General features: G+C 40.6%; 1 protein-coding gene across 1 annotated transcript; it reads left to right on the plus strand.

Annotated features, from left to right (window-relative positions):
- Nucleotides 1–20230: 20230 nt before the first annotated feature.
- LOC124081307 (disks large homolog 5-like) lies at nt 20231–26450 on the plus strand. The gene is given in 11 exon segments (XM_046427517.2): nt 20231–22049; nt 22052–22609; nt 22612–22812; nt 22815–23056; nt 23058–23169; nt 23172–23206; nt 23208–23275; nt 23277–23700; nt 23703–23833; nt 23835–24867; nt 24869–26450. Coding segments are annotated over 11 exon segments (5718 nt in total). The 3' UTR covers nt 25964–26450.
- The last annotated feature ends 1160 nt before the right edge of the window (nt 26451–27610 follow it).

Consider the following 27610-nt stretch of genomic DNA (forward strand, 5'->3'; position numbering starts at 1 on the left):
TAGTTAGGATCCCATTCTTTTCATTGGACATAATGTGGAGTTTCACTGGTGGTCTATTCATATATAAACGTAGGAGAGTTTTGGTCTGATTCATTCCACTGCCTTTCCTATTCCTATCTCTCCTCCTTTCCCTTCATTCCTCTTTGTCTTATCCACTGAACTTTTAGAAATTGACTTCTTAATCTGGAGACTCTTTCACTCTTTGTGTTGACAGTCTGTTTGAAAAAGTAAAATTATTTTTTCTCTTTCCATTTCTAATTCCTCAATTGTTATAAAGTAGAAGAGAAAAAAAATAAAACTTGGCTTGCCAACATTTGAATTCTCAAAAGCTTTTGCATTTTTTTTAACATATGGACACTGAAATTAAAATTTATTTAACCCAGTGGTAACCTTGATGATAGACTGATGCCAAGCAGCTCACTAGGTAAAATGAGACCCTTGTCATGGTTGATTTTGAGTTCCATACACAGGCTAGTCTCCCTAGAGCTGTCCCTCCATAGATGTTAGGATACACTGGAGAGAACTTCTGATCAATTAGCATCTCAATGCTAATTGTATTAAACACTTGACATGACAGTGAAATTCCTGGTCATAAGGAGAACTTAAATCCATGACTATAAAGGAACTGGATGGTTACATAGAGAACTAAGACTTGAACCTTGCACATGTTTGTCCTTGCTATTTTACATGGCTTTTTTCTTTTAAAAATAATTACTTCCCATCAATAGAATCATTCTATAAGTATCTTATACTTGGAATGCTCACTGAATTGAATGGGTACGGCATGCTCTGAGGTGAGAAAGAGCAAAGAAGAGCTTAATCAGAAGTGGTCAGATTCAGAAATATCTCAGGAGTCAGTGGTCACACAAATAGTCAGAATCATACAGCTATGGCAGACAATTCCAGTGACATACAGAGATAGAGTCTGGAGAGGTGGATGAGGTCAGCATTGTGTTCAGAGATAAACAGGCCAGAAGTTTGTTCATTTAAAAGAGCAATTTGAAGCAACACACACAAGCACACATCAAACCAACCACCACCAACAACAAAAACAAACCCTAGCAAACCCCAATTGTCTTACAGTATGTATGCCGATGGAAAACTCAAGGAGTAAGATGACCAAAGAGACCCTGATCCCTGAACAGACACTGTCCACTTACTCATGAGGCTCATTATTTTCTTTGCACGTAAGTAGTTGAAAGTGCCTATTTACCTGAAGGTAAACGTGGACCTATATAGCACCAATGCAAATTTCACAGTCTCTTGAGGATTTCTTGCTCCAAAGAAGGAACACAAGGAGAAGCTGAGGTAGAACCAACAAAAGCTAGAAGCTTTCAATAGCTACCTTACCTTCACGATATCTAAGATGAATTGTGTTATTTTAGTATTCATTAAATCATTTAATCTTTCAAGCAACTATTTGTTGATTTTGCCTAATATTATATCATGCACTGTCCTAAGTATTTAAGATACAAAAATAAAAAACAAAACAATGAAATTACATTCTTCTCCTATTAAACCTTACTTTCTGGGTGTTGTGGGTGGGAGATATATGATAAAAAATTAAAGAAATACACACATAACTGGTAAGCATACAGAAGAAAATGAAGCAGAAAAATACTTTGGGGAAGGCCTTCCAATTTTATATTAGATGGACAGAAAAACCCTGTGTTTAAGGTGGTTTTGGAGTGGAGCCCTAGAATATAGCAAGTCCTATCAAGTGGACACAGGGGAGGTATTGAAGCCTCCTGCCAGCAAGACCTGGAAGCATATTGCTCAGCTTTAGGCATATCTTCCACAGCCACAACCCCAACCCTCCAACAGACCCTCAGGCAGAACCACAGTCCCGGATTCTACATCACTCCCAGATTTCTGACTCTCAGAAACTGTGTAAGATATTATATATCGATTGTGTTAAATGGCTGCATTTAGAATGACAGATGGCTCATGCCAGAGCCATGTGGATATATGGAATAAGAGCAATCCAAGAAGAGGCAAATGCAAACATCTCATGGGGGAAATTTTCAGTGTCTAAGTGTGGAAGCTCTCAGAGTTGGAACGAGGTGAATTGAGGGAGTGCCCACAGAGGGAGGTGGGAAAGGTACAATTAGGACCTTATGAGCAGTTGTGAGTTAAGTTGTAAAGGAAAGTAAGCTAGAAAGACAGAAGACAGTGGTCAGAGAGCAGATGACCAAAACTGAAAGTGTGGAGGGAGGGTGTAGTTACAGGTCAAGGATCATCATGAGAGAGGGGCGGGGGCAAGGTAATTGGCGAACAGGTAAAAAGATTAAAAACAAAAAATATGTGTGATCTTTCTATGGAGATTTTATTTCACTTCCTCCTTGCCTAGCTGTTTACATGTATGTCATACAGAGAGAACCAGGAAAAAATGTTGCCTTGATCATCTCACTATTAGCAAAACAACACAAAACATACAATTTTATTGCAAAACAGATAACCTGGATTTCAAAGATGACTGAATCCTGTAAATTCTCTAATTCCTAGAGAAGTAAATTGCACAGCTCCTAAATGAGTACCTCTATCACTCCCATCTGTTTTATTCAGTGTAAATTGATTTTGTTATCATTTCTTTATTCTAGGCAGATTTATCAAATTAAAGCTCTCAGAATTTTTAAATTTCTCAGTCTAAGTCTTTATACATATTTCTCATTTAAAGTGCGGCTACTTTTGTTAGCTGTGAATTGGGGTTCATTTCTTAAGTGATATTTGAGGAAAGGATTGAGTTGCTCACTCTCTGTCTGCATAAGGGCTCCTCTGCTTCCCCATCCTCCTGGGTTGAACTCAATACAAACAGCATTGATGGGTTTACAACTTCCAGATATTCATTTTGAATAAAGACAATAAAACACAAAGATCAGAAACTGAAAATAAATAACTTCAGATGAAATTTGTATCTCTATGAGGGAAAGCTGTAATAAACATATTTGGCTCTGTTACCTCAGACTTTTCAATTAAGTATGCTTTCTATTTTCTAAGATCCATCTTGTCTATTATCTCATTAGCCTCAATTTTGTATCCAAATATTTAACAGTGGATATGAATTTGGTCATTCCATAGCATCAGTATTATTTTATAGAGATATCATGAACATGGTGATCTTAGATGGTGAGAAACTTTAAAACTATTTCATTTCTTAAAAGTTGTTATACTTGTGAGACATTTGGAAGATATTTTGCAGTCATTTTATTTTTTCATCTTTTGAAATCTTGAAAACTTGATTTAGATTTTTTTTCATGGGCAATTACTGTCTCTTCTTCCTTCTCCTCCTCCTCCAGTGCTCACTGAAGCACATAATATAAAGCCATTCAAACCCTGGAGTTTCAAAAGAATCTATGACAAAAAATTGGAGGCTTGATTTTTTTCTTGAAAGTAGGACCAAATAACAGAATGCCAATGATTTTTTTGCGGGGTGGTTACTGTTTTCAGCAGATGTCCAAGAATAATTGTGAACTGAAATTTCACCATACTTAATTACCTGGGAATATGAAAGTAAGTAGAAAACACAAATCATTCAAATTGATCCGTGTATGTATTGTATATGTGTCTTGTAGCAAAAACATGTTAAAGAAAATTAGCCATATTTTTTCTTAAAGATACAATTTGCTACATAAGAAATATTGGGTATGTAACTGGAAGAAGTTCAAAGTTCATATTCTATCCAAGAACCATTAGATCTGAATAAGTCAATGTGTGCTGCGTGGAAAATTAAGCAAATGGCAAAGAGTAATTTTCTCTGAAATAGGGGACTATTAACAACCAGAATATGCCATCAGCATTAAGATTCCAGAAACCTTAAGATTGACTTCAACCTCCTAGATCAAAATTCTCCTCTATGATGAGAAACAGGTATTCCCTGATAAATTGGCCATATATGAATTTCCTAATTGAAGTCCTAAAAGCCCTGGAAAGGGGCAATGTGATTCATATATGTAGCTTTCAATTATCACAGAAACTCTGGAAGGAAGTAGGGACAGGAAAGAATTAGCCCACTTTATGGAGGTGATATGATGCATAGAAAAGGGGTTAAATGAGAGAAGGAGCCAGAACCAAAACTTAGGTTTTCGGGACCCAAATCCAAGCTCTCAATCATTACAAAAAAAAAAAAAAAAAAAAGAAATATTTGGTTGTGCAAAACAGGTTTATCAGTCCAAATTTCTTGCACAATATCTTTTACATACATTTGGCCTCTCTTCCTTCTATACCTAAGTTATTTCTTAATGTTTTGAGTGATTTCTTATGTCATCATAGAAGAACCTGGAGATGATACCTCTAAACTCTAGATTGTACAAAATAGTAAGGATAGCCTGGCTCCACAGAACTTTCCCACATACTAAGAAACTCTTCTTTGCATGATCTTTATTTTACCACACATGTTAAATCTCTGTGAGAGAAACTCGATTTGGTTTCCTTAAATAGTTGGATTAATGCCTATATTCCCTGACCCCAGGGTTTCTCAAACTATGATCTATAAATATCAGAGCTCCTCAGAGGGGGGAAAAATAGGTTCTCTAATAAAGTGTGATTGAAAAATATTTAGTTAAAAAGTTTCATCAGGTAATCAACCTTGTTATAGGAATTATCAGAGTACCTTATGTTAATATGTATAAGTCTCTCCAAGGGAGGAAAAGTACATGCAGAATTTTTGGTCAAACACTTTTTCGGGCATAATAAAAATCAGCATTTTATAAGGCACTAGTTTCAAAGATATCCTTTTGGGAGATACTATTTTATCATCAATTTCCTACCCAAGAGTTTTCACCATAACTTAATGCTTACACACACCATGTAATTCAATTATTTAAGGACCAAAGTGAATACTTAAATTTGGAGATATTAAGTTGGGTTTCTAAATCTAGCATCATAATGTATTAGGTATTCTGGAAAAAAAATACCGATTTAAAGGAACTAAACTTAGAAATAAATTAACTTTAAATTCTATTGTTGAGTTTGCAGAAAATCAGAAATCCATAGAACCCAAGGTAAACAAGAGCCAATGTGAGATTTTCATACAATGTTTGTATTGACTGCCTAGAGTTTCTCTGGATGACTTCAGTGGTCTCAATGAAGGTAGGAAATTGAGAATAAATCCGAGAATAAAATTTGAAAGTCAAAAAGTTGTAACATTTATTTATGCATAAAAACAAACAAACAACAAACAAAAAACAATAAAACCTCATGCAGAAGAAGACAGCATGGTAAATTGCGCATTTGCACTGTTGTGCCATATAGAAAAATACAGGTTCTAATATTTTATATTAATATGCTGGGCCTCATGCAGAATTGCATTTTGCATTCATGTTATCATTTGGTTTGAAAAATTTTAGATTGGTAGTAAATATCATATTTGATAGAAAGCAAATTCTCTCTGAAGAAACTGAAGAATTCCACACACAGAGTTCAAAGTAAAGGGTGTTTCACATTCAAAACTCATAAAACAGATTAGGACAAAAGGCACCATGAGTGAGGATAAGCCAAAATAAGCAATAGTTGCACAGAAGGACAAATACTTCAGATTTCCTCATCTAGGCCCCAAATTAAAAATAACTCCATTTATTAATTTTAAGAAGTACAAAAGAGCTTGAGATTATGTTTAGAAAATTAAACATCTGAAAAAAGATAACTGATATAAATGGAAAACATAATTGAATTTTTAATCTCAGGGTAGAGTTGAAATAGCAGAGTTGATGTAGATGAAGAGAAATATTTACGAAAATATATGAAGAAATAATCCAGGACACAAAAACAAATTGGAAATATAAAAGGAGAGTGAGAGACAAGGTAAAAGCTTCAAAAGATCTAAATCATGTTCAATCATAGTTTTGAGAAAGATAACAACATATAGAAGAACTGATATTGAAGACAAGATGGCTGAAGTTTCTAAGACATTTTGAAAGACAGCAGAACTTAGAGCTAGGAAGTCTGGTATATTTCAAGCAAGAAGAATAAAAATAAATCCTTACACATCAAAGTAAAACAATAGAACACCAAAGAAAATTGAAACCTAAAAAAATAGCCAGAGAGAGAATATCATAATTGGCAATAACCCAAAGATTGACTTCACCAGCAAGAAAGCTGGAAAGAGGTGAATGATATCTATAATGTGCTGAGAGAAATGAAAGTTAACTTAGAATTTTATATCATGAAAAACATCTTTCAAGAGTTAGCATGAAATATTTATTTTTATAAAGAAAGAAAAGGTGGTGTAACAGAAGACACTTTTTATATAAGACAACATACAGGGCATTGTTTAAGCAGATGAAGCTAGATGAAATGTCTGTATTGATATATGAATGGTAAGCAAAAGTAACAGCAAATACTTAGGCAACATATGTACTGTCTAATAACAAGAATCCCTACTTTGTGGGATGAAAGAAACTATAAATAAGAGTTTGGTCAATAATATTCTACATATTTTATATGTACATTAAAATAAGCAAATGTTAAATAACTGATATAGAACACTTAGGAATTGAAGAAAAAATTAATGAGAAGAAAAGGAATTAAAAAGACAAGGGAAAAAAAGGAAATAAATATCAAAAACAGGACAAAGGGAAGCTGCATACATAATAAGATGAGTAGAAATAAATTCATCATATCAGTGATTGTAATGAAAATGCCCATCCATCAAAGACCATCAGGGACATGTATGTAGTCTACCTTTGGGATTGTTGGGTCCTTGTCACAAGAAGAGCCATGAGACATCTTTACCATTGATTAGTTAAGGGAATCATCTGGCCATTTGGGGTTCAAACTATGTTTCTGTTTGTGCCAAGACTTCATTATGGAGAGTCTTTTCTTGTGTCTTTCTCTGATATAGAGAGGCCTTGGCTGATGTTAGTGTTTTATTAAATGATTTTTGTTTAACAGAACATCACAATGCAGCTGAGTGCCAAGCAGATTCTAGGAACACCAAGGCCTGGTTCTTATTGACAGGCCCTCATGAGGGTACCAAGGCCTGGTTCTTATTGACAGGCCCTCATGAGGGTACAAGGACAGCTTTTCTCTCTCTCTCTCTCTCTCTCTCTCTCCCTCCCTCCCTCCCTCCCTCCCTCTCCCTCTCCCTCCCTCCCTCTCCCTCTCCTTCTCCCTCTCCTAGCAGTAGTTGTACATGAACTGTATTTGAGAGGTAAAAATCAAAGACTGATAAACTGATTGTTAAAAGTAACACAATTTTATGCTGTTTATAAGCTTTAAGACATATTGATATATAAGGCTAAAAAGTCAAATGAGAGAATATAAATACAGCCAATCCTAGCATGGAAAAATATGTGGAATGCCATTAATATTTGACAAAGTAGACTTCAAGACTAAAATCATTAAAAGCAAGAAAGTCAAGTAATAACTTAACAACAAAATGTTCAATTCACCGCAAAACAATATTGGATAGATAAAGGAAAAGAAGAAAAATTCACAATCATGGTAGAAAATTCTAAAATGCTAATATTTCATTATGGATATTTTAAATGTTTTTTAAACTCAACAGAAGGGGGGCTGGGGTTGTGGCTCAGTGGTAGAATACTTGCCTAGCATATGTGTGGAACTGGATTTGATTCTCAGCATCACATATAAATGAAAAAAGTCCATTGACAACTACTGAGATTAAAGTGAGGAACCCGGAAAAGAGTGAGCAAGAAAAGAAAGATGGAGACCAGGCAGAGGTACACATGACAGTTTATTTCTAAGGACTGACAAATAAATACACATCTCTCCATAGATGGAGAGAGGCAAAACAGTCTTGGGGTTAGGGACTTTTATGTGGTAGGCTTAGGGATTAGAGCCAGGTGGGTGCAAACGTGGGTGGTTAAGGGTAGGGTTGGTATGAGGGAGTGGTGAGCTTTTCTCAAAAATACCCTTGGGCAGGAAAGTGAATTGTTTTTAAAATGGCGGCTGTCATTTAAGATGGCTGTCCAGATGCTTAGCAAGGATCTTACAACTACATTAAACAGAACAGAATTACACACTACTACCCGTTTTCTGTTGAAGTTTACTGATTTGTATCTTTTGGGAGAATTGTCTGTTTATATCTTTTGTCAAGTATCTAATTTCTTTTTATGGTCTCCACACATTCCATTTCATTCTTCCTCCAATGTGTAACAAAAAGCAGTTTGTTTAGAATTAACTCACTTCAAGACAGTTAACACAAGCCAATTAAGGCCATAACACCCTCTTTGCTACATAATTTATTTAACACAAATTTAAAACCAATGACTACCTGTCAGCCTCTTGTGAGAGGGATAATTGATTCATGGTACAGTAGTCTCCCTTATGTATAGTTTCATTTTCTGTGGTTTCAGTTACCTACAATCAAACATGGAGTAAAAAGAATTTCAAAAAATTTTATAATTTGTGTTTTAAATTATATGCTAGTTTGAGTATCATGATAAAATTGAATACATTTTCACTCTATACTGCTCAGGAAGTGAATCCCTTCACACAGGGCTTCCATTCTGTATATGCTGTATATGCCTACCCATTAATCACTTAGTAGGTGTGTGAATTATTAGATGGACTGTCATGGTATTTCTTGTGTTTCAGTAACTTTTATTTTAGTTAATAATGACTTCAATGTGTAAGAGTAGTGACACTGGCAATTTGGATGTGCCAATGAGAAGTGAAAAAGTGAAAGTTATCAACTTAATAGAAGAAGAAAAATAATTTTATACTTAGGTCACTAAGACATAAAATAAATTCTAATAAAAGGAATAAGAGTGGCTGTATTCTAATAAAACTTTATTTATAAAAACAGACAATGGACCAGATTTCCCCTCTCTTAGTTTTAACTGATTGAAAAATAACATGACAATGTATATTTCACATAAATATCTGATATGAACACATTTAAGGACCCTTGTGACTCTTGAATGAGTACAAGTCAGTGCACTGTTAAATCTTAAACATGATCAACATTAAAATTAATCTTTCTCTGAATACAAATGTGTGCATTTCTTATCCTTTATGATTTTTGCTCTCTTGATTTAAGGTAGTCCTTACAAAGAGACATAAGTTTTGTGCCTTTTCCTCTAGAAAATTTAGAAGATTTATTTTGCTTTTGTGTCTATGTCCTTAATCCCTCTGGAATTTATCGTTTTGAATAGTGTAATGTAGGGATCTAATTTTTATAACATTTTAAATTTTTCTAGAGACATTTATTGAATAATTTATTTCCCCACTGATTTGAAGTGCCACTTCTATCATAATATTGAGTATTGAACTATGATTCTTTTTCTTCCTTTTATTAAGATCTCTTAATTCCTTCAGTAAATTTAATATTTTATCTATAAGGAATAAAAGCCTAATACATTTTTGTTAAGTTAATTTCAAGGTACTTTGTCAGGTTTGTAGCTTCTGTGAATGGAATCTTTTTTCCCCCTTGCTACAGTTTTGAATTAGTTCCTGCAAGAATATGCAAAGCTATCAGGTTTTAGTTATTGATTATATATCAGATCATGTTATAGCTCTAATGTTTTGTCAGTTGATTCTTTTAAAGTTTCAAAGTAGATGAGTATGTTGTCTGCAATAAATTTAAAAACATATTCTCCTGCATTTTAATTTTCTTATTTGTTGAGATTTTAAGGTTATACCAGCCTGTCAAATGAGTTGAGTAGTAATATATCTTGTTATGTTTTCTGGAACAACTATAAAGAATGGAAATTATCTAATCCTCAGTTCTTTCACAGAATTCATCTTTAAATTATGATTGGTACTTTTTGAGTGATAAATCTTTGACTGCTACTTAAATTCATCCTAAAAACATGTTGCAAGTAGACTAAAAACATTATGTGAATTATTAATAAAAGAGCCTTATATTCTTATACATTAGGTCTTTCTGCTTATACCCATATTTCCATTCTTGCTATGGTTTTTGCTGTTTTTGTTTCTGCCTCTGTCCTTTTTGTTTTCCTTGACCATGCATCCTAAGAATTTATTTATTAGTCTTTAAAAAGATGTTTCTATTGATATTCTCTTTTTATGTCTATTTGCACACTTTTTACTTTTATTCCTTATAATTTTCTTCTTTCTTTGGGTTCATTTCAACATACTTTTAAATAAAAATATTTTTATATAACACTTCCATTTATTTAAATAAATTACTTAATACAATATATTTTCTTCTAGGTATTTTATGTTTCCATTCTATAAATTTCATCATGTATTACATCGTTTGTCTACTTTTAAATATTTGTTGATTTTCATTTTTAATTTATTTTTCAACTCTTCAGTTATACAAATTGAGGTTTTAAATATTTTCTTTTAAATGAGATTTGTATCTTTTGCAGGGATGATTTCTAATTATATTTCATTCAACATCTCTAATGTTTAGTCTACATGCCACAATAATTTTCAATTTGGGACATTTATTTTCTTAATATGTGCCCAAGTTTTTCAAATGTTCCATGTTTTTGTGAAAATATGGATTCTGTGCCTTTCAATTTAGTGGACAATGAACTGATGTGATATATTCACCAATAATGCTGAGTACCCACTCCTTGGAAGATTTTATTTCTTTTTTTCTTTTAATTTTTTTTTATTTAATTAAATTAACTAATTAGCTCATTTATTTATTTATTTATAATTTGGCTATACTGAAGATTGAACCCAGGTGCAATTTACTACTGAGCTAAATCCCCAGTCTTTTTAATTTTCTTTTCTTTTTTTTTTTTTTTTTTTTTGATGCAGGGTTTTGCTAAGTTGATAAGGCTGGCTTGAAACTGGCAAAACTCTTCCTTAGTTTCCTGCTCATTACCTGGCTGGAAGAGTCCCTTTCCCTATCCCTTACAGTCAGTCTTAACTATGTCACTTGCTTGGGCTAATGAAATGTGAGTGGAAGAAAAAAAGAGCTAGTGCCTAGTTCTCTGGCTGTCTTCCCTGGCTCCTGTGATCCCTGGGGCTTCTCTTAGAGAATGTACATCAAAAGATGGTACAGCCTTTCTCAGCCTGATTCCCTGAATATTGACTATGTAGAGAAGAGCTCTCCTGCTGAGATACTGGCTCATGTAACAGGAGAGAAAAACAACCTTATTTTTAAGCCCTGAGATTTGGGGGTTATTTGCTTGTGTAATGTATCATGAATAAGCTAGGGCAGATTTATATTGTTATAGCAAATAACCCTGAAATTGCAATGACTATACTACAGTAGCTTTCCTTTGGCTTGTATAATGTGGCTAGTGGCTAGTAAGATATTATATGGCTTCGGATATTCACCTAAGAATTATGATGAAGGTGCTGTCCTTCTGAGACATGCTTGGTGCTATGTCAGAAGGGAAATAGCTGGGGGCAGACACAGTGGATCAAAAAGCTGGTGCCACAAGAAGTATATGCCATTTCAACTTATACTGCTTTTGCCAAGGAATATATCATACAGCCAAGTTAGTTGTCAACTGAATAGAAAAATTGCATTTTCATTAGGATGGGCCTAATAGATAAGAGCTGGTAAAAAAGTCAGCAGATGCATTTACAATAATCATTTCTAACACATGCAACACAAGCTAGTCTCTCTTATCCAATATAGAAAAATGAATTACATTCTTGCAGTTTGATTATAGACCAACTGTATCTTCTTGTGGTTGTATTCACCAGACCTGTTCATTTTAAAGATTATGGAATTCATACTTCTTTCATGACATATCTTCTTAATGAATTATAATGTTTATAATCGGGAAATATTTGGAGGAAATACCATTTTTCCCTTTTTAAAGTTTCTCACCTTAAATTTTATTTCCTCTTATAATATTACTGCAGAAGCTTAGTTTTTTATACTTTTCAACAGTCTACGTTTTTTTTTTTTTTTTAAAAAGGCAAGTTTCTGAAGCTAGACTGTCTTGGTTCAAAACCTGATTCTGCTAGTTACTACTTGTGTAAGTTCAAGCAAGGTAATTAACCACTGTGTGCCTCAATTACTTATTGGTGAGATTAAAATAAAAAGCCTTCTTGGCATTATTTTCAGAGTTGGAATTGTATTTGGCATGTAGCAAGCACTGGATGAGTATTTACATGGTTTATGATTATTTATTTGTCCAATGTATTTTGTAAAAAAGTAAAAAATGACAGGATTTGGTTTCCTTTGTTTTTATTACAGTCTGAGATTTTAGCTGCTGAGTATTGTCTAATCATGGTTATTGCAATCATTAACAATTTGGGACTCATATCTTTTTTCCCCTCGTCTTTTTTTTCTTTCATTCCATTCTTTTCTAGTTTAAAGTTGTTTTATTTCATTCTTGAAAGTATTTTAATACTATGCACATGCTTAATCAATATTATTCTAGTTAAATTTAATCAATATCTCTATACTTCACCTCTCATTTCTACCTCACCTCTAATATTGATACAATTACAATCTTTGCTCTCATTGTAAGAAGGAATATATTTTACAAATGAGCAATCCTTTATTAACTCTATAATGTTTATTAATGTATTTTCTTTTCTTTTTCTGGGGGACATGATACCTTTATTTATGTGGTGCTGAGGTTTGAACCCAGTGCCTCATATATGCTATGCTAACAGGTGCTCTACCACTGAGCCACAACCCCAGCCCCTCTTAATCTATTTTCTTGCTATCACTTCTCACATATCACTTTATCCACTTGGGATTTTTCTTTGTAATGGAATATTTTTTCTTCAGATGTTTCTAATGAAAACCTCTTAATGACACCTCCATTCCCACAAGCTACCACTTCCTCCATCTCAGTTTCATCTCTATTCAATCTATTAGGCCTTCCTCACAGTTTCTTTTGACTTAAATTTTCTCTTTTTGTTTTTTTGTACCAGGGATTGAACCAGGGGCGCTTAACCACCAGCCCTTTTAATGTATTTTTTTTTTAAATATGAGACAGAATAAAAGGTTTTAGGGCCTTGCTAAATTGCTGAGGCTGGCCTTGAACTTGTGATCCTCCTGCCTTACAGGCATGTGCCACCACTCCTGACTCCTCTGCTTTTTTTAGCATGAACATGTATTTAATTAAAACTTTTTACCATCATTAAAAATTTTATAAGAGGGGGAAATGCTTTGGGTTTCCTGATTCATTTTTAAGTCATAATTATATCTAACACTGTTTTATGAGTATTTACGGAAAATGATGAATGGATTTGAAGGCTACAGAATGGTGACTGTAAACATCATTTACAAATGTACTTTCTTTAATTTATGAGCTAATGATCCTATTTCAGAATTTTCAGTACTGTGCTTTCTGAATGTTAATAGTAGCTTCAGATTAGAAGCATAAAACATGGAAATTTGACTTTTTAGAAATTAACTAAGTCCTTGAAATGACCTTAATCAAATATTTTTCCATTTCTTCTTAGTAAATATTTTAATATTTATTTATTTTCCTAATCATGATAAGTTTAAGAAGATGTGAAACTATTTAAGAATAAAAGAAAGATTGACTAGGATAAGTTCTAATGCCAATGGAATAGACATGTATATAAAACATTTACCATCTATTCTTCTTACTTTTTTGTCATTCAGCCAAACTGCATCATAGCTAGAAATATCTGTCTCAAATGCAGATCATATTGTACAAATGTGTTCGTTGGGACCCGTGCACACTCTGAATTTATCTCACATGACTCACGATAATCAACATCATGGTCCCAACATTTTTCTAGCTGATGTTTAAACAATTGACATGAATGCTTCTCCTGAGTTTGTCCACAAGCTCCTTGTGTTTATACTTAGCTAATGCTATTAAGAATTCCAGGCAAGACTGTGCCAACATTTCTGATGGTCCAAATCCTAAAAATTGTTTAAAGATTCATTTCAAGGGGCTAAGGTTGTGGCTCAGTGGTAAAGCGTTTGCCTAGCACATGTGAGGACCTGGGTTCGATCCTCAGCACCACATAAAAATAAATAAATAAAATAAAGGTATTATGTCCCTCTACAACCAAAAGAATAAGTATTAAAAAAAAAGATTCATTTCAAGATGATGACTAGGATTTCCTCAACTCTTTATAAATTCTCTGGTTTTTAAATTTCAAGCAGACCTTGCTTGCTTCTTTGACATGTCTCTCCATCTAATAACATATTATGAATTATGTTTTCTGTATTTCTCTCACACACAAACCACCTTCTTTTCATATGCTTATTAGGAGCCTTGACAATCTCAACAATATCTGCAGTCTCTGCCATTAGACTAGCAGAGAATTAATCTCTTTCTTTTTTTTTTTTTTTTTTTTTTTTGGTACTGGGGACTGAATCCAGGAATGATCTACCACTGAACTACATCCACAGCCTGTTTTATTTTCATTTTGAGACAAAGTCTTGTTAAGCTGCATAGGGCCTCACTAAATTGCTAAACTGGCCTCAAACTTGTGATAGCTCCAACCTCTGCCTCCCCAGTTACTGGGATTACAGGTATGTGTCACTCCACCCCTCAAGAATCTTACTTTTTAATAAATATTAAAATATTTATGAAGAAAAATGAATTGGATTGTTGGATTGTTCTTACTTGTATAATACTCTATATATCTATATATTCAACTACTAGATCAAATATTACTGGCTGGCAATTCTTTCTTTTGATTTTTAAGTATTCAAAACTGGATTTTTCGAACTTTAACCTGTACCAATCCTTTGGATTTGAATCATGACATTATAAGTTCAATTCCCTGAAATTAACTACTAAATAAAAATGCATGTTGAATGCAAAATATCTGAGAATCTGAATGCCAGACTATGTCTTAGGTGAAAGAGAAAAAAGCTGCTGAGATGGAGGTCCCACAGAAATGTTTAATTTCTTAATGAGTGCTAAATAAAATCTGTAATCTCTTAACATTTGGCTAAACTCATCTATTTTGCTGATTTTCCATTTTAATGAGTATTTAGGGAAAAGAAATTCTCAGTTTAATTCTAAAATTTCATTTAAATATTGGGTTGATTTGTCAACATGAGTCTAAGTTAAACTTTCAAGCCTTCCCCTCTTGCTGATTGTGATATCTCAGGCTCCCTTGGGGTGACCCAGATGTGAGGGTAACTAATTTATGCATGGGCACAGATGGAGAATTTCATATACAGAAAAAAATGGAGATTGATTAATCCTGTTTTTAAACTTCATTTTTATCATTATCTAAAAGAAGGAGTTTGAGATATAAATATTATAAACATCAGGTAGTAGGAAACTTTGAGTCAAAAAAAAGCAAAATTTCCAACAAATGAATATATTACTTTAGGTTAATTGCAAGACAAATATCATTAAAAGATAATAGAATTGGGCTGGGGAATGTGGCTCAAGCAGTAGTGTGCTCGCCTGGCATGCAAGGGGCGCTGGATTCGATCCTCAGCACCACATAAAAATAAAAAAAAATAAAATAAAGATGTTGTGTTCACCAAAAACTAAATATTAAAAAACTCTCTCTCTCTCTCTCTCTCTCTCTCTCTCTCTCTCTCTCTCTCTCTCTCAAAAAAAGATAATAGAATAGCTGGACATGGTGGTGCACACCTGTAATTCCACTAACCAGGGAGGTTGAAGCTGGATGATAGCAAGTTTGAGGCCAGCCTCAACCACTTGTTGAGACCCTGTCTCAAAAAAAAAAAAATAAAATGAAAAAGGGACTGAGGATATAACTCAGTAGAAAAATATCCTTGCTTCAATCTCTGTTAAAAAAAAAGAGGAAGAAAATACAACCTGGATGTTCCTAGTTCTTATAAAATGAGTCACATATTTGCATGACAGTTATGACTGTACATTTTAAATTTTTAATTATATTCTAACACATGTCAAGAAAAAAAGAAAGGAGTATTCTACAAGAATAGAGAAAGACCTTTCTCCATATTTCAAATTCTATGGTAAGAGGATAGAAAGCAAGATGGTGGGTGAATGTGGCTTTGGATTGCTCCACCTATGGAGCTCTTCAGAAGAGCACCTTGAGCCCTTCCCTCTCAACATAACAGACTAAGCCCTTGAACCTAATGTTTTAAGAAAGAATGCCTTAGTAATACTGTGCTATTCTCTAAATATTCTTCCCTCTTAGATATTTGTTTATTCTTCTGATCTTTTCCCTAAATCCCTCCACCCCCTAAGAGGGCTTCTAGTAATAATGCTGCCTTAGTTCTTTTACCTTGCATGTTGTATTTTTCCTGAAAGTGGCAACAAAGTTAGCATAAGCTCAACATTGAAGTCCTGACATCCTTCTAAGACAAAGAGTGTAAAGCAGAAAGGGGCACTTGAGATCAAGTACCAAAGACCAAGAATGAGGCACCAAAAGAGGGTTTATTGGGGAGTGCACCCAGGCGAGGTTCACCTGTCAGCAAAAGGGTGAGGGCCAGGGAAGTCCTGGGCAGGGCAAGGCAAGAACAATGCTATTAAGGGAAAATGAAGGTAGGAGGCCCTACGTCATCTAAATTGCAGCTACCAATAGCAGCTTGGCCAACCTGATTGGGGGATTGTGTCTGTTGCTGGTTGGTCAGGGCTGATTTGAAGTGACAGAATGATTGCTTCTCCCACCAAGAAGCTTGGTGGTTGGGGTCCAGTTGCTATGTCAGCTTCTGATTGGCCATTTTGGGTCTTCTCAGCCAGGTGGAAATTCCCTGCCCACAGCCACCATGAAAGGGGAGGGGGAAGAGAAGCCTCCTGATCTAACAGAGTACCATCCTTTACCTCCAGGCAGTTTACTCATGGGCCAGGAATAGTAGCAAAGAAGAGGAAATGCTTAGGTTGGGATTTGCTTCCAACCCTAATAAAATAACAATGACTAGCACTAGGGAGAAATGAAAAATTCTGAAGAAAATACTAAGACACTTGGCTTCTACTGCTAAAATTTTCCAGCCAAAATTTGCCATTTCTGTGTCTCAGTTTTGTCAGCTATAAAATAAATGTTGAACTAGATGAAACCTGTGACCTTGCAGTTCAATGTGGAAAGATTCTATAAAGTTCAATTCATCCCTGGATCATAAGTCTTTTAGAAAAGAATGAAATAAAGCCAACCAATAAGCTAAACAAGAGGTGTTAGAGAAGCCAAAATATTAATTATTATATTTTTCCTAACAAATGTTTCCCAACCTGCCCAAACTGAAACTGTGATATATGAAGGCATATGAGACAGACTACTAGCCAAGGCCTTTGCCACTATCCAGCTATTTATCAGTAAGTTACTTACCTTCTCTTAACCTCAAGTCCTGACACGTTAGATTTAATGCCTACAGTCTCTTGCAACCCTAAAACATGATGACATAGGATGTACTTCTGTATTACGCTCATGTCTCCAGTTGACTCTCAATGATGATTTCAAGTTCAAAATAAATCTCCTCCACTGTAATTAGAGAGGTAAACAATATTCACAATGACAAAACCAAAGCGTAAGAAAAAAAGGACAAATTTGAATTAAATATATCTATTTTTATCAGGCAAGTGTGTTGTTAAAGATCTAGTTGATCTCAAATTATTAGCTCATTATTTTTTATCAGCTCAAACAATGTCAAACACATAATACACACACACTAAATTTAAGTCAAGTATAATATTTTACATACAGAAAAATGTCTTTAAAAATAGATATGGTATAACTATAATGTTGATAAAATAAAGCCAGACCCCAAATAATAGGAACCATATGATTCAATTTATATAATGATCCAACAGGTAGAAGCCATCTCTGATATTAAAGATCAGCATAGAAGGGAGGGTGCAATGACTGAAAAGGAAGTGGTGACACTGGTGATGTTTCAATTCTTGATCTGGCTACTAGATGAGAGTATGTTCATCTCATGAAAATGAATCAATCTGTACACCTGTGACTTGCTCATTTTTCTGGGTGTTTATCAGCTATATTTCTGAGTGTTTATCAGTATATTAAACAGGTAGAAACTTTCATTGATCTATTAAAATTCATACAGGGAAAAAGTGTTCATTTTTTCAAATTTTAGTCACCAGTGATTTTATCAAAACTGATTTGATCATCATTTATCATCAATCCAGAGGGAGCATATGATTACTATTTCCTAATTTTTTTTCCTAAAAATGCAGGCATAAATTACGCAAAATAATTTTTTAAATGCTTGCCAAAGTGGTGGAATTATGAATAGTTTTCATTTTCTTCTTTATAATTTTCTATGTTTTCCAAATTTTCTCTTTCAGAGATGTGTGAATTTTGAATTCATAGAATTTCAAATTCATGTAAAAATAAATTAACAGAATAATTGTGAGATTAGAGGTTTTATTTTGTTAGAAAGTTTTCACATATGGTGGACAGATGGTAGGAAACCACTGAGACCAATTTATTTTCAAGGTGAAAATTACATATTGTTGATGCTTCTTTTCCTCTTCCTAATACAGTATTTTAACAGAAAATGTGGCAAAAGAAAATGTAAGACCATATAATTTTTGGTGCTCCCTATTTTTGTCCATCTATAGAGGGACATACAAAGATTTGCAGACTCATGGAAGCTATTTCCTTACCTCTCTGAAGCATTCATTGAAGAATCCACACTCTCTGTGATTTCACAATTCACTTATTTTGATGGTGCCTAATAACACACTCTTTTTTATGCACGGTACTTGCTTGCTAGAGAATTAGTGATGCCTTATTTTCCTATTTGTTGAGAGGAGTACTGGATACGAAGGATACTTACGGAAAGTTATACTGGGCTACCTGTAGTTGATATTAAATATCTTACTGTATGACTATTTAAATATCTAAACATGAAGGATGTAAATGATTTATGAACTACTACTATGGCTTATCAGCATCAGCCTTTTGACATTCCTTCTCATTTCTCACTTCCTTCTAACTTTGCTCCTCTTTCTTGTACTCCCTTTTATTTATTTATTTTTCTTTGTCTCAGGCTGTGCATGTTGCCGGTAGGTTACACATTTGTAACCTACAGATCAACACTTTGGTCAACATGAACAAGAGTCAAGAGTAGATGATGCTATCTCAAGGAAAGTTTGCACTGGAAACAAACTGCAAAGAAGAATACTCTTTAGAATAATTATGGCCAGTATGATTTTAATATAACACCTTCGTGTTTCAGAGGGGTAGTATACACAATTGTCACATTTGCAAATAACATAATTATATATATTAAGATTTAGAACTCTTACTCACTATGGAAAATAGGCCATTTCTTTATACCCAGGAAATAAACACATATATTCCGAATATTATGGGGTCCCAGAAGCCTGACTAATACACAGAGTGTGAGTGAGTTAGTCAGCTTTTCAACACTGTGATCAAAATACCTGACAAGAACAATTGAGAGGAGAAAGAGTCTATATTGGCTCATGGTTTCAGAGGCTCAGTTCATAGTCACCCAACTCCATTTCTCTGGGCCCAACATGAGGCAGAACATTCTGGCAGAAGTGCACTTTAGAGGGACACTGCCCCATTCATGGCAGCTAGAGGCACAGAGAGAGCACAAGGAGCCAAGGCATGCTCCCATTAACCTAACTTCCTCCAGCAATGCCTCACTTACCTGCAGTTTCCATTCAGTTAGTCCATTCCAATCATTAGTCCATCAGATGGGTTAATCCACTGATTAGGTCATAGCTATCACAACCTAATCATATCCAAATGTCTCCTCTCATATCCAAAACTAGTTTGGATATGTGGCCAAGAAAAGGAGAGCAACGTTTTCATAAAAATGAACAATCACTTAAGATACTTTTACAGATCAAAGTACAGATTTGTTTCTTTTATGTCAAGATAGTAGTGATAATGATATTATCAATGATAAAAGTAGTAGCAATGCAGGAAGGCATTCTTATAGTTATTTGAAAATACCAAGTCTTTTAAACACCTTGAAATCTCCTTAGAAGTCTTACATAGTAATGACTATTATCCCCTCATTTTATATGTGGAAAATAGTAAAGTACACAGGGATTCAGTAATTTGCCAGAGGTCACATTGAGGGGCAACTGCAGAACTGGGATTTGAACTCAGGCAGTCTGGCTCTCCACACCTGTGCTGTTAGCTATCAGGAAACAAGTCATAAATGAACAGTCTTCTATTTGTCCTGTGAACCTCTTCAAGTTTTGAAGAAAGTAAAAGACATCTCTTCTAGTCCCGCCGCCGCTGCAGCCAACATGGCTGAGCTCAGGAGCCCGGGAGGCGGCCGCTGCTGAGCCGCCCGTCGCCCCGGGCCCCAACCCGCCCAGCACCGGCCCATGGCCCCCGCCGCCTAGCGGCTCCCGGCGCGCTAAGGCTGCCGCCCAGGCGCTCGCCTGCCTTGGGGAGGCCGGGCGCTGTCCGGCGGGGCGGAGCGGCGCGGCCCGCCACCATGGAGCCCCAGGGCCAGGAGCTGCTCGCCCAGTGCCAGCAGAGCCTGGCCCAGGCCATGACGGAGGTGGAAGCTGTGCTCGGACTGCTCGAGGCCGCGGGAGCGCTGAGCCCTGGCGAGTGGTGGCAGCCGGACGAGGAGGCGGGAGGCGCCAAGGCGGAGCTGCTGCTCAAGCTGCTCCTGGCCAAGGAGCAGGACCACTTCCAGGACCTGCGCGCGGCGCTGGAGAAGTCGCAGCCTCTCCTGCTGCCGATTCTCTACCTGAACGGCGTCGTCTGGCCGCCGCAGCCCGCCGAGGGCGCGGGCTCCACCTACAGTGTCCTGTCCATCATGCCCTCGGACTTAGAGAGCAGCAGCTCCCTCAGCAGTGTGGGCACCACTGGGACGGCGCCGTCCCCGCTGCCCCTCCTCACCGACCCGCAGGCGAATGAGAAGGTGGAGAACCTGTCCATTCAGCTGCGGCTGATGACACGCGAGAGGAATGAGCTGCGCAAACGCCTGGCCTTTGCCACCCATGGGACCACCTTTGATAAGAGGCCCTACCACAGACTGAATCCTGACTAGGAGAGGCTGAAGATCCAGTGTGTGCGGGCCACGTCGGACCTGCAGAGTCTCCAGAACCAGCACACCAATGCCTTGAAGAGGTGCGAGGAGGTGGCCAAGGAGACCGACTTCTACCACACACTCCACAGCCGGCTCCTGAGTGACCAGACTCAGCTGAAGGATGATGTGGACATGCTGAGGCGGGAGAACGGGCAGCTGCTGCGGGAGCGGAACCTACTGCAGCAGTCCTGGGAAGACATGAAGCGGCTCCATGAAGAGGACCAGAAGGAGATCGGAGACCTCCGGGCGCAGCCGCAGCAGGTGCTGAAGCACAACGGGTCATCAGCGATCCTCAACAAGCTGTACTACACGGCCATGGACAAGCTGGAGGGGGTCAAGAAGGACTACGACGCCCTGCGGAAGCGGTACAGCGAGAAGGTCGCCATTCACAACTCAGACCTGAGCCGCCTGGAGCAGCTGGGCGAGGACAACCAGTGCCTGCTGAAGCAGACGGAGATGCTGACCCAGCAGAGGGACACGGCCATCCAGCTGCAGCACCAGTGCGCCCTGTCCCTGAGGAGGTTCGAGGCCATTCACCATGAGCTGAACAAGGCCACAGCCCAGAACAAGGACCTGCAGTGGGAGATGGAGCTGCTCCAGGCAGAGCTGATGGAGCTGAGGACCACGCAGGTCAAAACCGCAAAGGAGTCGGAGAAGTACAAGGAGGAGCAGGACGCGGTGTGCAGCGAGTATAAGCTCATCATGAGCGAGCGTGACCAGGTCATCTCTGAGCTGGACAAGCTGCAGACAGAGGTGGAGCTGGCCGAGTCCAAGCTCAAGAGCAGCACATCTGAGAAGAAGGCGGCCAGCGAGGAGATGGAGGCACTGCGGCAGATCAAACACACTGTTACAATGGATGCTGGGAGGGCCAACAAGGAGGTGGAGATCCTTCCAAAGCAGTGCAAGGCTCAGTGCCAGGAGCTGAAGGAAGCCCTGCAGGAGGCCGATGTGGCCGAGTGCCGCTGGGGCTGGGCCTTCCAGGAGCGGTACAAGATTGTGTTGGAGCCCGACAGCATCTGGACACTGTGTGACAACCTGCGGCAGGAGGGAGACCCTGCAGTGAGTGAGCCGGCTGAGGCCCTGCACAGCCTGGATGACACTGGGAAACAGAAGAACCACGTCAGCCGGGAGCTTAAGGAGCTCAAAGAGCAGATGGAATCCCAGTTGGAGAAGGAGGCCTGGTTCCGGCAGCTGATGGCCCACAGCTCCCATGACTCATTACAGATTCCATGGAATGGGAAACAGAAGTCATCGAGTTTGAAAGGGAGACAGAGGATTTTGACTTGAAGGCACTTAGGTTTGACATGGCAGAAGGTGTGAATGAGCCTTGTTTCCCAGGGGACTGTGGCATATTTGTCACGAAAGTGGACAAAGGAAGCATTGCTGATGGCCGCTTAAGGGTCAATGACTGGCTGCTGAGAATCAACAATGTGGACCTCATCAAGGACAAGAAGCAGGCCATCAAGGCCCTCCTCAATGGAGAGGGGGCCATCAACATGGTCATGTGGTGGAGGAAGTCCCTGGATGGGAAGGTGGTCACACCCCTGCACATAAACCTCAGTGGACAGAAAGACAGCGGCATCAGTCTGGAGAGTGGAGTGTATGCTGCTGCTGTGGTACCTGGAAGTCCTGCTACCAAAGAAGGGTCCCTCGATGTGGGAGACAGGATTGTGGCGATCAATGGCATTGCACTGGACAACAAGTCCCTGAATGAATGTGAATCTCTGTTGCGTAGTTGCCAGGACTCCTTGACCCTCTCCCTCCTGAAGGTGTTCCCTCATGGAGCGGCCAGAACATCTTTGAAAACCTCAAGGACTCTGATAAGATGCTGAGTCTTCGGACCCATGGCCTGGAGGCCCAGGCTCATCACAAGCGGAACTTGATGCAGCACCACAGCTCCACGCAGACGGAGCTCTTCTGTGCTGGGCTGGAAGACAGGAAGGAGCCAGGGCCTCCCCGAGGCAGCACCTCCTTTCTACACAACCGTTCCCTGGGGGCCCCTTTCCAGTCTCCCCCCAGACCTGTCCCAGCACCTCTGAGCGCAGCCTGAGCTCCTTCCACTCCGATGCCTCTGGGGAACGTGGCTAAGGGCTGGTGGACATGCGGAGCAGGCGGCCCCTGCTGCCATTTGAGACCGAGGTGGGCCCCTGTGGGGTGGTGGATGCTCCTCTGGACAAGGTGGATGCTGAGGGCTCCAACCGCAGTGCGACCTGGCCCAAGGCCGGTGCTCCGCTCCACAGCAGGGCCGGAGCTCTCCGTTTACAACAAGCCAAAGCAAAGAAAGTCTATCTTTGACCCAAAGACTTTTAAACGTCCCCAGACGCTCCCCAAAATAGACTGCTCCCAGGCCCTGGGCCTATTCACTCCCCCCAAGCCCTCCAAGAGGATGGGGCCTCTGACACCCCCAAAGCCCCCCAGGAGAAGCGACTCCATCAAGTTCCAGCAGACTGGAAACCAGTTCTGAGTCAGAGGCCACACTGGTGGGCAGCTCTCCATCTACCAGCCCACCAGGTGCCCCGCCCCCGGACACTGACCTCGGAGAACCTATGCATGCATCACCCCCTCGCAAGGCCAGGGTCCCCATCGCCTCCAGCTACTACCCTGAATGGAATGGGGATTCCTCCTACCTGCCAGCCAAGAAGTTCTTTGATGAGGACCTCTCTTCCCAGAAGGCAGATGAGCTGGGGCAGAAGCACCGCCAGCCAAAGTCTGCGCCTAGTTTTCGGCCCAAGCTTGCTCGGGTAGTGATTCCTGCTCAATTCCTGGAGGAGCAGAAGTGCATCCCAGCTAGTGGAGAGCTCTCCTCCGAGGTGCAGGAGTGGTCCCCTTACTCACCAGGGCATTCCAGCCGGCATGGGAACCCCCCCACACACACACGCTCTACCCCAACAGGCCATTCGTGGGAACTGTTCCCCGGAGCATGACTCCCAGCACTGCTGTGAGCTCCATCCCGCGGAACCCCATTTACACTGTGCGCAGCCATAGGGTTGGCCCCTGTGCCCCGAGATGCTGGCCCCCAGGGCTTGCCTCCCAGTGTCCAGCACCAGGGCCGCCTGAGCCTGGACCTCAGCCACAGGGCCAGCAGTGACAATGCTGAGATGAGAGCCTCCCATTGGTCCAACTCGCTGCCTTCCAGCGCCTGCCTCCGGTCTTCCAGTAACTTGCAGTTCAAGGCAGAACACATTAAGATCCCATTAACGCCGAGGTACCCTCGGTCTGTCATGGGCTCTGACAGAGGTTCATTGTCACATTCCGAATGCAGCACCCCTCCACAGTCGCCCCTCAACATTGACACCCTGTCCACTTGTAGCCAGTCCCAGACCTCTGCCTCTACATTGCCCAGGATTGCTGTCAACCCTGCGTCCCTCGAGGAACAGAGGAAGGAGAGGCCTTACATGGAGGAACCATGCCATGTGAAGGTACAGAAGGGCTCAGAGCCCTTGGGCATCTCCATTGTGAGTGGAGAGAAGGGTGGCATCTACGTCTCCAAAGTGACCACGGGCAGCATTGCCCACCAGGCTGGTTTTGAGTATGGGGACCAGTTACTTGAGTTCAATGGCATTAACCTGCAGAGTGCCACAGAGCAGCAGGTCCGGCTCATCATAGGGCAGCAGTGTGACACCATCACCATCCTGGCCCAGTACAACCCACATATGCACCAGCTTGGCAGCTACTCCTGCTCCAGGTCCCACCTGGACCCTGCCGGTGCCCATGCCACTCTCCAGGGCAGTGGTAGCACCACCCCAGAGCACCCCTCTGTCATTGATCCACTCATGGAGCAGAATGAGGGTTCTGGCACACCCCCAGCCAAGCAGAGCACACCCTGCTCCAGGATCATGGGAGATGCCAACAAGAAGACCCCGGAACCACGCATTGTCTTCATCAAGAAGTCCCAACTGGACTTTGGAGTGCATTTGTGTGGTGGGAACCTGCACGGGGTGTTTGTGGCCGAAGTAGAGGATGACAGTCCTGCCAGGGGTCCCGATGGCCTGGTGCCAGGGGACCTGATCCTCGAGTATGGCAACCTGGATGTGAGCCAATAAGATGGTGGAGGAGGTCTATGTGGAGATGCTGAAGCCCAAAGACAGTGTCCGCCTGAAGGTGCAGTACTGCCCAGAGGAGTTCACCAGGATCAAGGGCCTGCCTGGTGACAGCTTCTACATCAGGGCCCTGTATGACCGGCTGGTGGAGGTGGAGCATGAGCTGAGCTTTAGGAAGGACGACATTCTCTACGTGGACGACACCTTGCCCCAGGGCACGTTCGGGTCCTGGATGGCGTGACAGCTGGATGGGAACACCCAGAAGATCCAGCGTGGGCAGATTCCCAGCAAATATGTGATGGACCAAGAATTCTCCAGGAGGCTCAGCATGTCTGAGGTCAAAGATGACAGTAGCGCCGCCAAGACGCTGTCAGCAGCCGCTCGCCCGTCCTTCTTTTGAAGGAAGCACAAGCACAAACGCAGTGGGTCCAAAGACAGGAAAGACCTCCTGGCCTTGGACACCTTCTCCAATGACTCCCTCCCGCTCTTTGAAGATTCAGTGAGTCTGGCCTATCAGCGGGTCCAGAAGGTGGACTGCACCTCTCTGAGGCCTGTCCTGATTCTGGGGCCTCTGCTGGATGCGGTGAAGGAAATGCTGATAAATGAGGCTCCTGGCAAGTTCTGCAGATGCCAGTTGGAGGTGATGAAGGCCTCCCAGCAGGCCATTGAGCGGGGCGTTAAAGACTGCCTGTTTGTCGACTACAAGCGGAGGAGTGGCCATTTTGATGTGACCACGGTGGCTTCAATAAAGGAGATCACAGAAAAGAACCGACACTGCCTCCTGGACCTCGCTCCCCATGCCATCGAGCACCTGCACCACATGCACATCTACCCTATCGTCATCTTCATCCACTATAAGAGTGCCAAGCACATCAAGGAGCAGAGAGACCCCATCTACCTGAGGGACAAGGTGACACAGAGGCATTCCAAAAAGCAGTTCGAGACAGCTCAGAAGACTGAACAGGAGTACAGCAGGTACTTCACAGGGGTCGTCCAGGGAGGAGCCCTGTCAAGCATTTGCACTCAGATCTTGGCAACCGTCAATCAAGAACAAAGTAAAGTCCTGTGGATCCCTGCCTGCCCGCTCTAGGGGAAGTGGGCACCAGGAGGCCGCTGGACCGGCCCACTGGTGGGGAGACCAGCTCGCTCTTCTCCAGCAACTGAAAACAGAGATGGGCCTGTTTAAGGACATGCAGGGGAAGAATCCAGAACCAGGACTCCAGAAGCCCCTCCTTTGTAGACAGAGGGGGTTGGCAGCTAGGATCTGGGCCCAGGCCAGCAGACTGCTCCTCTCACATGTGCTTTAAGACAAAACAAAGCAAAAAACGCAAAAGATTTGATAGAGGGGTACAACACCCACCTTCCTATAGCCAGCCAATCAGTGATGCTGCACAGAGAGCCTTTTAGATCACAAGTTTACAAGCCTTTTCTAAGTATCTGGTGGTTATGTTTACGAGGACGCCCCATGCTGCTGGTGCCCACCCCACCCCTTCTGCCCCCTGTTGCTTTTGTTCCCCAAATGACCCTGGAACATCACGGGGTTGGGGGGTGGGGCGGGCTGCCCGCCTCAGGAGGTTCTTGTCAGTGGGACCAGAGCTTCAGCAGACTCCCTGCTCCTCAGAGGTGGTACCTCTCCTGGAAGGACTTCGTCACTTCAGGTGCTCAGACTGCTGGAGATGGCAGAACCAGTGCCTGGGTGGGGTCAACTCACCAGCGCTGTGTTTTCCTCCCATACCCGGGAGGGCAGCTTGGGCATCCTCACAAACTCGCCTCTTGGCCTTTCCCTCCTGTTTCTCCACCCCCCAAGCGCACATCGGTCTCTTCTCCAGCTGTATTTGTTATTTGAACATTCTGTCTGGTCCATCATGTCCCCGTCTGTCTCAGCCACAGGGCTGGGTCCTAGGCAGGGTGTCAAGCAAGGGTGGCCGTGTGCCATGGCTCCCCTCAAAGTTCTGAGAGCCCCGTCAGCCTTTTTCAGCTTCGTGGAGCAGGGCAGGTGCATCCGTTCTTTTGGATGTGAAAACATTCACGTTTCAGATGTTTGAATGAGAGCTTGTAGGGGGAGTTTAATGGTTAGCTTAGCCACTATTGAATATCTAAAAAGAAAACCTGCGACCTTGTTCATCTTTGTCCCAGGGCTCACAGCATGGGCCTGACTTTGGCCTTTGTCGAGTTACTTTGGGCTCAGTTGGGCTTCTCTCGTTTTCTTTCCTTTGCACTTCCCATGCCGGGCGAATCTGGCTGAAGATTTGATGTGGTTCCTCCTTAAATGGTGTGTCCTGTTAATAGGTACTGTACCGGGCTCCACGTAAGTGTCCTTGGGGTAGGACCTATATTTTAATACTGTTCCTAACATTTCATTTTAATAGCAAGGTGTCTTTGATTTGATTCTTTGTAATTCTAGAAACTAGATTGTAGTTTAGTCATTACTGACATTTTTTTTTTAAAGGGATATATTTTCTTGCACAGCTGTTCAAAAGAGAAACAAGTCTTAGTCCTCAGTGCTGTCCTTTGTTTTCCAGGTACAAGTTTTCTGGCTCAGACAACTGAGAAAAAGTGTAGACCATTCTCGAGGCATTGCTTGCATGCTGTTTTTCTACGTTGCAGGCAGATCGGTCTGTGATGGGCGGTGTGCAGGCAGGTACGGATCTGACAGCCTGGGATGTTCTGTACTAAAATATTACTTTGTATCAAAAAGTTTTAGTACAAAATAAAGGTCAATTTCAGTAAAAAAAAA

The sequence above is a fragment of the Marmota monax genome, unplaced genomic scaffold, assembly GCF_021218885.2.
Source record: "Marmota monax isolate L192 unplaced genomic scaffold, Marmota_monax_Labrador192_F-V1.1 WCK01_AAM20220418_F8-fsc02034, whole genome shotgun sequence".
Classification (NCBI taxonomy): Eukaryota; Metazoa; Chordata; class Mammalia; order Rodentia; family Sciuridae; genus Marmota; species Marmota monax.